The sequence below is a fragment of the Panulirus ornatus genome, chromosome 63 (assembly GCF_036320965.1).
Source record: "Panulirus ornatus isolate Po-2019 chromosome 63, ASM3632096v1, whole genome shotgun sequence".
Lineage (NCBI taxonomy): Eukaryota > Metazoa > Arthropoda > Malacostraca > Decapoda > Palinuridae > Panulirus > Panulirus ornatus.
Window position 1 is genome coordinate 2,151,517 of NC_092286.1, and position 15,979 is coordinate 2,167,495.

At 41.8% G+C, this 15,979-nt stretch overlaps 1 protein-coding gene across 1 annotated transcript in view; it reads left to right on the forward strand.

Moving 5' to 3' along the window:
• Window positions 1-15,979, forward strand: part of LOC139745926 (uncharacterized) — a 97,883-nt gene that overhangs the window by 68,912 nt on the left and 12,992 nt on the right. The window contains exons 6-7 of the mRNA XM_071656611.1: window positions 1,304-1,480; window positions 9,322-9,483. Of these exons, the coding sequence (XP_071512712.1) occupies window positions 1,304-1,480; window positions 9,322-9,483 (339 nt within the window). The remainder of the gene's footprint in view (window positions 1-1,303; window positions 1,481-9,321; window positions 9,484-15,979) is intronic.

Consider the following 15,979-nt stretch of genomic DNA (forward strand, 5'->3'; position numbering starts at 1 on the left):
CTGTCAGTGGATTGAACCAGGGCATGTGAAGCTTCTGGAGTAAACCATGGAAAGTTTTGTGGGGCCTGGATGTGGAAAGGGAGCTGTGGTTTTAGTGCATTACACATGACAGCTAGAGACTGAGTGTGAATGAATGTGGCTTTTGTTGTCCTTTCCTAGTGCTACCTCACACGCACGGAGGGGTAGGGTGTGTCATTTCATGAGTGGTAGGGTGGCGGCTGGAATGGATAAAGGCAGCATGGATGAATATCTACATGTGTATATATGTATATGTCTGTGTATGTATATGTATGTATATGCTGAAATGTATAGATATGTATATGTGCGTGTATGGGCGTTTATGTATGTACATGTGTATGTTGGTGGGTTGGGCCATTCTTTCGTCTGTTTCCTTGTGCTACCTTGCTAACACAGGAAACAGTGTCAAAGTGTAATTGAAAAAAAGATTTATAATGGATATTCTTTATCACAGATACTTAGAAATACTTACCAAATAAAGTTAATCAGAGGCACTTTTCAGTGTACTATGCCCCTCCAGAGATGGACCCTAATTGCTGCTCTCTACAAAATCACACTCATCTGAAATGCTTTATTGGTATATGAATAGTGTGAATTTGTGCAATGTGGTTTTATCCATCTCAAGCTGGTAGTGCAGATGTGCAGTATCTGCCACCACTGCATGAAATTTACCTGATCACGCATGTGTGAACACTCTTCGAAGTGTGTGTATTTCTAACCCACTTGTTTTTGCACAACATGAATTCACACTCTTGTGAACAAGACATAAGTTGGATGAGTGTATCTGGTAAGGCATATGGAAGAGTGATGATTAAAAGGGTGATGGCATGCACAGAGCCTCAGATTAGAGAGGAGCATTGTGGTTTCAGAAGTGGTTGAGGATGTGTGGCATTTCTAGATCTGAAGAAAGCATATGGTAAGGTTATTATAGATGCTTTGTGGAAAATGTTACAGGTGTTTGATATGGAAAGAAGGCTACTTGAAGCAGTAAGGAGTTTTTATCAAGAGAGTATGGTGTTTATGCATTTGTTTTTGTTTGTACCTTTATCATTATGGTTAGGAGTCACATGCATATCCAAAAAAAGGACCTGGAAAGTAAGAAGTTTAAGTTTTTGGTATGGCTCTTTCTTATATACATGTCTGGTTTGTATGAGCTGTATATGTCATGAAATACTGGGGTAAATATTATGTCACCTCTCATATTCAAAAAATTTTACTCAAACATGCCATTTTTTGACAGCTGTTTGTATTGCAGAGACTAAATCAGTTCCTACCTTTTGAACAGGTAGAAGCCATAATGGGTCTCAGAGAATTGAAGGGTCGCACAGAATACAAAGTTAGGTGGAAGGGCTGGAGTGCCAAATATGACTCATGGCTCACCGAAGATGAATTGAATTGTCCAGATCTTCTAAAGCGCTTTAAAGATACTCTTGAGAAATTGGAAAAGCAAGAGGATTGGCAGGTAAGGAGTGTTAAGCCCCTTTTGTATATATATATGCATTATGCAGTTTTGTGTAACTGATTCAATTTATGAAAGTATACATATAATGTATACGTATGTGAGTTGGAGGGATGGTCAACAGGCATTATTAGATTGCTTATTAATTGATAAGTGTGTAAAAGAGAGCCTTTTGGATGTATATGTGCTGAGAGGGGGAGCTGGGGCAATGTCTGATAACTATTGTGGAGGCAAGGGTAAAGATTTGAAGAGGTTTTCGGAAAAGGGGACAATGTCGGGAGAAGAGAATGGTGAGAATAAGTAAGCTTGGAAAGGAGACATGTGTGAAGAAATACCATGAGAGATTGAGTGTAGAATGGCAAAAGGTGAAAGTAAATGAAGTGAGGGGAGTGGATGAGGAATGAGGTGTATATAGGGAAGCAGTGATGGTATGTACATGAGATGCATGTGGTATGAGAAAGATGGGAGGTGTGCAGCTTAGAAAGGGTAGTGAGTGGTGGGATTAAGAAGAGAAGTTGCTAGAGAAAGAGGAAAGGGAGGAGTTTAGGCAGTACTTACAAGGAAGGAGTCCAAATGAGTGGTAAATGTATAAGAGAAAGTGGCAGGAGGTCAAGAGGAAGGACAAATGAGAGTTGGCTTGAGAGAGTATCATTACAGTTTAGGGAGCATAAAAAGGTAAATAATGTGCAAAAGGCAATAGAACAAATGGGAACATCATTGAAGGGGTCAAGGGGGGAAGTTATAACAAGTAATGATGGAGTGAGTATTTTGAAGGATTGTTGAATGTGTTTGATGATAGAGTGGCAGATGTAGAGTGTTTTGGTTGGGTTGGAGTGCATAGTGATAGAGTCAGGGAGAGTGTTTTGGTGAAGAGAGAGGAGACGGTGAAAGCCTTGCGGAAGATGAAATCTGGTAAGGTGGAGGGAGTGGTGTTGCAATTGAATTTTTTAAGAAAAGGGGTGACTGTGTTGTTGATTGCATGGTAAGGATATTCAGTGTATGTATGGATCATGGTAAGGTGCCCAAGGATTGGCAGAATGCATGCATAGTGCCATAATATAAAGGCAAGGGGAATAAAGGTGAATGCTCAAACTACAGAGGTGTAAGTTTGTTGAGTACATCTGGTTAAGTTGTATAGATTGAATGGATGGAGGCATGTACATAGCATCGCATTTCGGAGGAGCATTGTGGTTTCAGAAGTAGAGGATTTGTGGATCAGGTGTTTGCATAGAAGAATGTGTGTGAGAAATGTTTAGAAGAGTGTAAGGCTTGTGTACCACCAGTAGGAAGAGAGGAAAATGAATGGGTTGGTCCAAGTGAAGAGGTTAGTCTGTAACAGGGATGTGTGATGTCACCATGGTTGTTTAATTTGTTTATGGATGAGGTATTGAGGTTAAATGTAAGAGTCATTGAGAGAAGGGTGAGTATGCAGTCGCTGGAAAGTGAGTCATTTTTTGTTTGCTGATGACATACCACTGGTGGCTGATTCGATTGAGAAACTACAGAAGTTGATGACTAAGTTTGGAAGAGTGTGTGAAAGGAGAAAGTTGAGATTAAATGTGAAGAAAAGCAAGGATATTAGGTTCAGCAGGGTAGAGGGACAAGATAGTTGGAATGTGAGTTTGAGTGGAGAAAAAATGGAGGAAGTGAAGTGCTTTAGATAAATGGGAGTAGATTTGGCAGCAAATGGAATTATGGAAGTGGAAGTGGGCCCCACATCCTTTCCCACACCATATATTTGTAAAACCTTCCTCAAGACACTTCTATCAACCCTGTCATATGTTTTCTCCAAATCCAAAACTGCCATATATAAACTTTTTGTTTCCCACTCACTTGATCCACATATCCTCTGCCACTCTAGAAGCCACATTGTTCATACACATTTATGCACATATACATACATATACATATCGACATATGCACATATACATACATACATACACAGACATATATATATAAACATGTACATATTCATACTTGCTTGCCCTCATCTATTCCTGTTGCTACCTCGCTCCACAGGAAACAGCATACCTACCCCCTGCTTCACCATGGTAACACCAGGAAAACAGACACAAAAGGTCCCATTTGTTCATACTCAGTCTCTAGCTGTCTTGTGTAATGCACCGAAACCACAGCTCCCTATCCACATCCAGGCCCCACGGACCTTTCCATTGTTTATCCTAGACATATCACATGCCCTAGTTCAGTCCATTGACAGCACGTTGACCCCAATATACCACATTGTTCCAGTTCACTTTATCCTTGCATGCCTTCATAATTCGAACATTCACCTTTTTCCCCCTTAACCAATTATCCTTAGATAATTGAAAATGATTTGTGCTTTCTTCCAACACTCATTGTCTCTTATTTCTGCCTTCAAGATAATCAGCCTTGCTAACTGTTATAGGAACAATATCACATGATTTTTTCAGAGAAAGCAGTAGGAACTCCTTATTTAATTTTGAGCTAGTTTTGAGAATTATGCTGTATTTCACCCAGTTTTGTAGCACTGGCCTCAATAGAGAGTGATATTGGTCAACTGGACCAGAGTTCATACTAGGTAGAGTCTGAGTTTTCTGCTAACTGGATAAGGGTCTGTGTGTCAGCGTATTTTGTTTTATTTATATCTCTCTTTTTTTTTTTTTTTTTTTTTTTTTTTTTTTTGTCTCCCGCGTTTGCGAGGTAGCGCAAGGAAACAGACGAAAGAAATGGCCCAACCCACCCCCATACACATGTATATACATACGTCCACACACGCAAATATACATACCTACACAGCTTTCCATGGTTTACCCCAGACGCTTCACATGCCTTGATTCAATCCACTGACAGCACGTCAACCCCAGTATACCACATCGCTCCAATTCACTCTATTCCTTGCCCTCCTTTCACCCTCCTGCATGTTCAGGCCCCGATCACACAAAATCTTTTTCACTCCATCTTTCCACCTCCAATTTGGTCTCCCTCTTCTCCTCATTCCCTCCACCTCCGACACATATATCCTCTTGGTCAACCTTTCCTCACTCATTCTCTCCATGTGCCTAAACCATTTCAAAACACCCTCTTCTGCTCTCTCAACCACGCTCTTTTTATTTCCACACATCTCTCTTACCCTTACGTTACTTACTCGATCAAACCACCTCACACCACACATTGTCCTCAAACATCTCATTTCCAGCACATCCATCCTCCTGCGCACAACTCTATCCATAGCCCACGCCTCGCAACCATACAACATTGTTGGAACCACTATTCCTTCAAACATACCCATTTTTGCTTTCCGAGATAATGTTCTCGACTTCCACACATTCTTCAAGGCTCCCAGAATTTTCGCCCCCTCCCCCACCCTATGATCCACTTCCGCTTCCATGGTTCCATCCGCTGCCAGATCCACTCCCAGATATCTAAAACACTTCACTTCCTCCAGTTTTTCTCCATTCAAACTCACCTCCCAATTGACTTGACCCTCAACCCTACTGTACCTAATAACCTTGCTCTTATTCACATTTACTCTTAACTTTCTTCTTTCACACACTTTACCAAACTCAGTCACCAGCTTCTGCAGTTTCTCACATGAATCAGCCACCATCGCTGTATCATCAGCGAACAACAACTGACTCACTTCCCAAGCTCTCTCATCCCCAACAGACTTCATACTTGCCCCTCTTTCCAAAACTCTTGCATTCACCTCCCTAACAACCCCATCCATAAACAAATTAAACAACCATGGAGACATCACACACCCCTGCCGCAAACCTACATTCACTGAGAACCAATCACTTTCCTCTCTTCCTACACGTACACATGCCTTACATCCTCGATAAAAACTTTTCACTGCTTCTAACAACTTGCCTCCCACACCATATATTCTTAATACCTTCCACAGAGCATCTCTATCAACTCTATCATATGCCTTCTCCAGATCCATAAATGCTACATACAAATCCATTTGCTTTTCTAAGTATTTCTCACATACATTCTTCAAAGCAAACACCTGATCCACACATCCTCTACCACTTCTGAAACCACACTGCTCTTCCCCAATCTGATGCTCTGTACATGCCTTCACCCTCTCAATCAATACCCTCCCATGTTTCTTTATTATACTTTGTTGCTGTCTCCCACGTAAGCGAGGTAGCGCAAGGAAACAGACGAAAGAATAGCCCAACCCACCTACATACATATGTATATAAATACACGTCCACACACGCACATCTAATACCTATACATTTCAACATATACATATATACAAATACACAGACATATACATATATACACATATACAAAATTCATACTTTGCTGCCTTTACTCATTCCCATCGCTACCCTGCCAAACAGGAAATAACCCCCTCCCAACGCATGTGTGCGAGGTAGCGCTAGGAAAAGACAGCAAAGGCCACCTTCGTTCATGCTCAGTCTCTTGCTGTCATGTATAATGCACCAAAACCACAGCTCCCTTTCTACATCCAGGCCTCACAAAACTTTCCATGATTTACCCCAGATTCTTCACATGCCCTGGTTCAATCCATTGACAACACGTCAACCCTGGTATACCACATCGTCCCAATTCTCTCAATTCCTTGCATGCCTTTCACCCTCCTGCATGTTCAGGCCCCAGTTGCTCAAAATCTTTTTCACTCCACCCTTGCACCTCCAATTTGGTCTCCCACTTCTCCTCGTTCCCACCACCTCTGACACATATATCCTCTTTGTCAATCTTTCCTCTCATTCTCTCCATGTGACCAAACCATTTCAATACACCCTCTTCTGCCCTCTCAACTACACTCTTTTTATTACCACACATCTCTCTTACCCTTTCATTACTTACTAGATCAAACCACCTTACACCACATATTGTCCTCAAACATCTCATTTCCAACTCATCCACCCTAATCTGCACAACCCTATCTATAGCCCACACCTTGCAACCATATACCATTTGTTGGAACTACTATTCCTTCACACATACCCATTTTTGCTTTCCGAGATGATGTTCTTGCCTTCCACACATTTTTCAATGCTCCCAGAACTTTCAGCCCCACCTCCACCCCTGTGACTCACTTCCGCTTCCATAGTTCCATCCACTGCCAAATCCACTCCCAGATATCTAAAACACTTCACTTCTTCCAGTTTTTCTCCATTCAAACTTACCTCCCAATTGACTTGTCCCTCAACCCTACTTTACCTAATAACCTTGCTCTTGTTCACATTTACTCTCAGCTTTCTTCTTTCACACACTTTACCGAACTTAGTCACCAGCTTCTGCTGTTTCTCACCCGAATCAGCCACCAGTGCTGTATCATCAGCGAAAAACAACTGACTCATTTCCCAAGCCCTCTCAACTGACTGCATACTTGCCCCTCTCTACAAAACTCTTGCATTTACCTCCCTAACAATCCCATCCATAAACAAACTAAACAACCATGGAGACATCATGCACCCTTGCTGCAAACCGACATTCACTGAGAACCAATCACTTTCCTCTCTTCCTACTTATACACATGCCTTACATCCTCAATAAAATCTTTTCATTGCTTCTAGCAACTTACCTCCCACACCATATACTCCTAATACCTTCCACAGAGCATCTCTGTCAGCTCTATCATATGCCTTCTCCAGATCCATAAATGCTACATACAAATCCATTTGCTTTTCTGTGTATTTCTCACATACATTCTTCAAAGCAAACACCTGATCCACACATCCTCTACCACTTCTAAAACGACACTGCTCTCCCCGAGTCTGATGTTCTGTACATGCCTTCACCCTCTCAAACAGTACCTTCCCATATAATTTCCCAGGAATACTCAACAAGCTTATACCTCTGTAATTTGAACACTCACCTTTATCCCCTTTGCCTTTGTACAATGGCATTATGCATGTATTCTCCCATTCCTCAGGCACTTCACCATGAGCCATACATACATTGAATATCCTCACCAACCAGTCAGCAACACAGTCACCCCCTTTTTTAATAAATTCCACTGCAGTACCATCCAAACCTGCTGCTTTGCCAGCTTTCATCTTCACCAAAGCTTTCACTACCTCTTCTTTGTTTACCAAATCATTCTCCCTAACCTCTCACTTCGCACAACACCACGACCAAAATACCCTATATCTGCCACTCTATCATCTAACACATTCAACAAACCTTCAAAATACTCACTCCTTCTCCTTCTCACATCATCACTACTTGGCATTACCTTCTCATAACCCCCTTCACCGATGTTCCCATTTTTACTCTTGTTTTATGCACTTTATTTACCTCCTTCCAAAACATCTTTTTATTCTCCCTAAAATTTAATGATGCTCTCTCACCCCAACTCTCATTTGCCCTCTTTTTCACCTCTTGCACCTTTCTCTTGACCTCTTGCTTCTTTCTTTTATACATCTCCCACTCATTTGCTTTATTTCTCTGCAAAAATTGTCCAAATGACTCTTTCACTGATAATCTTACTTCTTCATCCCACCACTCACTACCCTTTCTAATGACACTTCTCATGTCACAAGCATCGTTTGCACAAGCCACCACTGCTTCCCTAAATACATCCCGTTCCTCCCCCACTCTCCTTATGTCCTTTGCTCTCATCTTTTTCCATTCTGCACTCAGTCTCTCCTGGTACTTCCTCACACAAGTCTCCTTCCCAAGCTCACTTACTCTCACCACTCTCTTCACCCCAACATTCTCTCTTCTTTTCTGAAAACCTCTGCAAACCTTCACCTTCGCCTCCACAAGATAATGATCAGACATCCCTCCAGTTGCACCTTTCAGCGCATTCACATCCAAAATTTTCTTTCACGCGCCTATCTGTGAACACCTAAACCAATAACGCTCTCTGGCCGTCTCTCCTACTTACATACATATACTTATGTATGTCACTTATTTATGTCTCTTTTTAAACCAGGCATTCCCAATCACCAGTTTTTTTTCAGCACACAAATCTACAAGCTTTTGACCATTTCCATTTACAACGCTGAACACCCCATGTAAACCAATTATTCCCTCAACTGCCATATTACTCACTGTTGTATTCAAATCACCCATCACTATAACCCAGTCTCGTGCATCAAAACTGCTAACACACTCACTCAGCTGCTCCTAAAACACTTGCCTCTCATGATCTTTCTTCTCATTCCCAGGTGCAAAGGCCCCAATAATCACCCATCTTTCTCCATCTACTCTCAGTTTTACCTATATCAATTTAGAGTTTGCTTTATTACACTCTTATCTCATACCCCCACAACTCCTGTTTCAGGAGTAGTGCTACTCCTTCCTTTGCTCTTGTCCCTCACCAACCCCTGAGTTTACTTCCAAAACATTCCCAAACCTCTCTTCCCCTTTACCCCAGAGCTTCGTTTCACTCAGAGCCAAAACATCTTTCCTTTCCTCAAACATACTACCTATCTCTCCTTTTTTCTCATCTTGGTTACATCCACACACATTTAGACACCCCAATCTAAGCCTTCGAGGAGGATGAGCACTCCCCATGTGACTCCTTCTGTTTCCCCTTTTAGAAACTTAAGATACAAGAAGGGGAGGGTTTCTAGTCCCCTGCTCCCGTCCCTTTTAGTCGCCTTCTACAACATGCGGGAATGCATGGGAAGTATTCTTTCTCTCCTATCCCTAGGGATATTTTGTTTTAAAGTTCCAAATTTTCCACTCATAAAATGTCTGCTTCTTTGATTTTTGTTGTTTGTGGTTACACTGAAGGGTGATGTCAAATGATGCTATAAATTCACTGTAATTCATACATACCATCCGAATTGTTTTATGAACGAATGTTAGATATCCTCAAAACACCTACATAAATCACATAGCTATTGAAATATGGTAATATTCTGCAGGTTGAAAAGATATTGGAACATCGTGATAAAAAAGGCAAGACTGAGTACTTAATTCAGTGGAAGGATTGGGGGCCTAAATATAACACCTGGGAACCAGAAGAAAATCTTATGGGTTGCCAGGATATTGTGAAGCGTTTCATGGAGCAACAGAAAAAGCAGAAGGTTGGTTGATATCATATGATTTTTTGTGGTGCATTGGTGACATCTGATTTTTTCTTTGTTTCTGCTTTATACACTAAGCTTGATAGTGTCGGAACAATCATCATCAGACTCTTGAATCATTTTCTTTCAGAATTCATCTGATTGTTTCTTTGTTTCTGTTTTATATGTTTCTGTTTTATACACTAAGCATGATAGTGTCAGAACAGTCTTTGTATATTCATTTATTATACTTAATCGCCATCTCCTACGTTAGCGAGGTAGCGCAAGGAAACAGACGAAAGAATGGCCCAACCCACCCACATACACATGTATATACATACACGTCCACACACCCAAATATACATACCTATACATCTCAACGTATACATATATATATATATACACACACAGACATATACATATATACACATGTACATAATTCATACTGTCTGCCCTTACTCATTCCCGTCACCACCCCGCCACATATGAAATAACAACCCCTTCCCCCCGCATGTGCGAGAGGTAGCACTAGGAAAAGACAACAAAGGCCACATTCGTTCACAGTCTGTCTCCAGCTGTCATACATTTTTCAAAGCAAACACCTGATCCACACATCCTCTATCACCTCTGAAACCACACTGCGCTTCCCCAATCTGATGCTCTGTACATGCCTTCACCCTCTCAATCAATACCCTCCCATATAATTTCCCCGGAATACTCAACAAACTTATACCTCTGTAATTTGAGCACTCACTTTTATCCCCTTTGCCTTTGTACAATGGCCCTATGCAAGCATTCCGCCAATCCTCAGGCACCTCACCATGAATCATACATACATTAAATAATCTTAGGGGAGAAAGAATACTTCCCACACATTCCTCATGTGTCGTAGAAGGCGACTAAAGGTGATGGGAGCGGGGAGTTAGAAACCCTCCCCTCCTTGTATTTTAACTTTCTAAAAGGGGAAACAAAAGAAGGAGCCACGTGGGGAATGCTCATCCTCCTCAAAGGCTCAGATTGGAGTGTCTAAATGTGTGTGGATGTAATCAAGATGAGAAAAAGGAGAGATAGGTAGTATGTTTGAGGAAAGGAACCTGGATGTTTTGGCTCTGAGTGAAACGAAGCTCAAGGGTAAAGGGGAAGAGTGGTTTGGGAATGTCTTGGGAGTAAAGTCAGGGGTTAGTGAGAGGAGGAGAGCAAGGGAAGGAGTAGCACTACTCCTGAAACAGGAATGGTGGGATTATGTGATAGAGAGTAAGAAAGTAAACTCTAGATTGATATGGGTAAAACTGAAAGTGGATGGAGAGAGATGGGTGATTATTGGTGCATATGCACCTGGGCATGAGAAGAGAGATCAGGAGAGGCAAGTATTTTGGGAGCAGCTGAGTGAGTGTGTTAGTAGTTTTGATGCATGAGACCTGGTTATAGTGATGGGTGATTTGAATGCAAAGGTGAGTAATGTGGCAGTTGAGGGAATAATTGGTGTATATGGGGTGTTCAGTGTTGTAAATGGAAATGGTGAAGAGCTTGTAGATTTATGTGCTGAAAAAGGACTGGTGATTGGGAATACCTTGTTTAAAAAGAGAGAGATATACATAAGTATATGTATATAAGTAGGAGAGATGGCCAGAGAGCGTTATTGGATTACGTGTTAATTGATAGGTGTGCGAAAGAGAGACTTTTGGATGTTAATGTGCTGAGAGATGCGACTGGAGGGATGACTGATCATTATCTTGTGGAGGCGAAAGTGAGGATTTGTAGAGGTTTTCAGAAGAGAAGAGAGAATGTTGGGGTGAAGAGAGTGGTGAGAGTAAGTGAGCTTGGGAAGGAGTCTTGTGTGAGGAAGTACCAGGAGAGACTGAGTACAGAATGGAAAAAGGTGGGAACAAAGGACGTAAGGGGAGTGGGGGAGAAATGGGATGTATTTAGGGAATCAGTGATGGCTTGTGCGAAAGATGCTTGTGGCATGAGAAGCGTGGAACGTGGGCAGATTAGAAAGGGTAGTGAGTGGTAGGATGAAGAAGTAAGATTGTTAGTGAAAGAGAAGAGAGAGGCATTTGGATTATTTTTGCAGGGAAATAATGCAAATGAGTGGGAGATGTATAAAAGAAATAGGTAGGAGGTCAAGAGAAAGGTGCAAGAGGTGAAAAAGAGGGCAAATGAGAGTTGGGGTGAGAGATAATCATTAAATTTTAGGGAGAATAAAAAGATGTTCTGGAAGGAGGTAAATAAAGTGTGTAAGACAAGAGAACAAATGGGAACATCAATGAAGGGGGCTAATGGGGAGGTGATAAGTAGTGGCGATGCGAGAAGGAGATGGAGTGAGTATTTTGAAGGTTTGTTGAATGTGTTTGATGAAAGAGTGGCAGATATAGGGTGTTTTGGTTGAGGTGGTGTGCAAAGTGAGAGGGTTAGGGAGAACGATTTGGTAAACAGAAAAGAGGTAATAAAAGCTTTGTGGAAGATGAAAGCTGGCAAGGCAGCAGATTTGGATGGTGTTGCAGTGGAACATACACATATATGTACATATGTACACATGTAAATATTCTTAAATGTCGACCTTCATCAATTCCTGATACCACCCTGTTCCACAGGGAACAGCATGGCCTCATCATGTTTGAATGAAGTGGCACCAGCAAACATACAGAGAAAGGCAACATTTGCTTCATCTATGCATGAGCTCTCATGTGATGCATCAAAACCACAGTTCCCTATGTGCATCCAGGCTCTTCAGACCTTTCCATGGTTTACCCCAGATGTTTCACATGCCTTTGTTCAGTCCATTGACGGCATTTCATTTCAATCTCAGTATACCACATCATTTCAGTTCACTCTATTCCATGCATTCTTTTCACCGGATTGCTCGAAATTTATTTCACTCTGTCCTTCCATCTCCAATTTGTCTCCCGGTTCTCCTTTTCCCCCCTCTACATACCCTGGTTCAGGCCATTGATGGCATGTCGACCCCGGTATACAACATTGTTCCAATTCATTATTCCATGCAAGCCTTTCAACCTCCTGCATGTTCAGGACCTGATCACTTAAAATCTTTTTCACTCCCTCCTTCCATCTCCAATCTGGTCTCCTGGTTCCCATGTTCCCTTCACTTCTGACACATAAACCCTCTTTGTCAACCTTTCCTCCATTCTTTGTCTTGGCCATTTCAACACACCTTCTTTCACAACTGCATTTTTTATTTCCACACAGCTCTCTTACCCCTTTCATTATTTTCTTGATCAAACCACCTCATGCCACATATTGTCCTGAAACATTTCATTTCCAACATATCCTCACACACACACACACACACACACACACACACACACACACACACACACACACACACACCTGCACATTTATGCCACTGAATTTCTTACCAACAAACCCATAATGGTATATTAAAACTAAATAACAGAATTAATTAGGCTGAAGAATTCTGTCAGCCACATGCAGACTGGTTTGGTTTGGTGAAGCACCAGAAATGGGGCTGCCATTTTCCATGAATATCTGCTGAAGCCCAGGCTGGGGTCAGGCTGCTGGGTTGGGTATTTTTGGTCAACCAGGCTTTTGGAAACCATGGTGCACAGTCTCATGTAGCCTATATGGCTTAGCTACAGTGTGTAAATAATTGTCCCAGGCTTTCTTAAAATTCTCAAGTGTGCATCTTATGGAGCTTGTTGTAGAAAGAGCAGAAAAGCAAACAAAATGCAAGGAAAAATCACCACAAACTTCATAACTAGGGAAGGGAAAAAATTTGTCTTGGACTTATCATGTTTCTTTTGTAAATATCTTTGTTGTAGGATAGGATAGGAGAGCAGGAGTAGGTATTTTTGAAGGAATGTTGGTTCCAACAATGTTATATGGTTGTGAGTCATGGGCTATAGATAGGGTTGTGCGGAGGAGGGTGGATGTGTTGGAAATAAGATGTTTGAGGACAATATGTGGCATGAGGTGGTTTGATCGACTAAGTAATGAAAGGGTAAGAGAGATGTGTGGTAATAAAAAGCATGTGGTTGAAAGAGCAGAAGAGGGTGTATTGAAATGGTTTGGTCACATGGAGAGAATGAGTGAGGAAAAATTGACAAGGAGAAAGAGGATATATGTCTGAGGTGGAGGGAACGAGGAGAAGTGGGAGACCAAATTGGAGGTGGAAGGATGGAGTGAAAAAGATTTTGAGCGATTGGGGCGTGAACATACAGGAGGGTGAAAGGCATGCAAGGAATAGAGTGAATTGGAACGATGTGGTATACCGGGGTCGACATGCTGGCAATGGATTGAACCAGGGCATGTGAAGCTTCTAGGGTAAACAATGGAAAGTTTTGTGGGGCCTGGATATGGAAAGGGAGCCGTGGTTTGGATGCATTACACAGAACAGCTAGATACTGAGTGTGAACGACACGCAGGGGAGGGGGATGCCCTTTCATGTGTGGTGGGAGTGGATGAAGGCAACATGTATGAATATGTACATGTGTATATATGTATATGTCTTTGTATGTATATGTATGCATATGTTGAAATGTATTGTTTTTTTTTTTTTTTTTTTTTTTTTTTTTTTTTTTTTTTTTTTTTAATACTTTGTCGCTGTCTCCCGCGTTTGCGAGGTAGCGCAAGGAAACAGACGAAAGAAATGGCCCAACCCCCCCCCCATACACATGTACATACACACATCCACACACGCAAATATACATACCTACACAGCTTTCCATGGTTTACCCCAGACGCTTCACATGCCTTGATTCAATCCACTGACAGCACGTCAACCCCGGTATACCACATCGCTCCAATTCACTCTATTCCTTGCCCTCCTTTCACCCTCCTGCATGTTCAGGCCCCGATCACACAAAATCTTTTTCACTCCATCTTTCCACCTCCAATTTGGTCTCCCTCTTCTCCTCGTTCCCTCCACCTCCGACACATATATCCTCTTGGTCAATCTTAACTCACTCATTCTCTCCATGTGCCCAAACCATTTCAAAACACCCTCTTCTGCTCTCTCAACCACGCTCTTTTTATTTCCACACATCTCTCTTACCCTTACGTTACTTACTCGATCAAACCACCTCACACCACACATTTTCCTCAAACATCTCATTTCCAGCACATCCATCCTCCTGCGCACATCTCTATCCATAGCCCACGCCTCGCAACCATACAACATTGTTGGAACCACTATTCCTTCAAACATACCCATTTTTGCTTTCCGAGATAATGTTCTCGACTTCCACACATTTTTCAAGGCTCCCAAAATTTTCGCCCCCTCCCCCACCCTATGATCCACTTCCGCTTCCATGGTTCCATCCGCTGACAGATCCACTCCCAGATATCTAAAACACTTCACTTCCTCCAGTTTTTCTCCATTCAAACTCACCTCCCAATTGACTTGACCCTCACCCCTACTGTACCTAATAACCTTGCTCTTATTCACATTTACTCTTAACTTTCTTCTTCCACACACTTTACCAAACTCAGTCACCAGCTTCTGCAGTTTCTCACATGAATCAGCCACCAGCGCTGTATCATCAGCGAACAACAACTGACTCACTTCCCAAGCTCTCTCATCCCCAACAGACTTCATACTTGCCCCTCTTTCCAGGACTCTTGCATTTACCTCCCTAATGTATTGGTATGTATATGTTTGTATTTGGGCGTTTATGTATATACATGTGTATGTGGGTGGGTTGGGCCATTCTTTCGTCTGTTTCCCTGCGCTACCTTGCTAATGCGGAAGGCAGTGATAAAGTATGATAAATAAAAGATAATCTTTATTGTTGCCTTCAACTTCATTTATTCGAGAATCAGTCTTTTAACAATCCTTGAGAAGAAGTATTTTGCTATGTTTGAATGAAAGCATTTGCCCTCAAGTTTGTATCATTACTCTGATGAAAAGCAGACTAATCTAGCCTAAGGTAGTTGCTTAGATCAAGATCATTAGAACTGTTTTGTTAATCTTGAACACTTGTATTAAATCACCCCTTACCCTTTTCTATTTTAAGCTAAAATGTTCTGGGTACTAAGACACCCTCCATTGGATTTGTTTTTCATTTTGGGAATCATTTGGATGATTTGGACGATTTTTGCAGGGAAAAAATGCAATTGAGTGGGAGAAGTATAAAAGAAAGAGACAGGAGGTCAAGAGAAAGGTGCAAGAGGTGAAAAAAAGGGCAAATGAGAGTTGGGGTGAGAGACTATCAGTAAATTTTAGGGAGAATAAAAAGATGTTCTGGAAGGAGGTAAATAGGGTGCGTAAGACAAGGGAGCAAATGGGAACTTCAGTGAAGGGCGTAAATGGGGAGGTGATAACAAGTAGTGGTGATGTGAGAAGGAGATGGAATGAGTATTTTGAAGGTTTGTTGAATGTGTCTGATGACAGAGTGGCAGATATAGGGTGTTTTGGTCGAGGTGGTGTGCAAAGTGAGAGGGTTAGGGAAAATGATTTGGTAAACAGAGAAGAGGTAGTAAAAGCTTTGCGGAAGATGAAAGCCGGCAAGGCAGCAGGTTTGGATGGTATTGCAGTGGA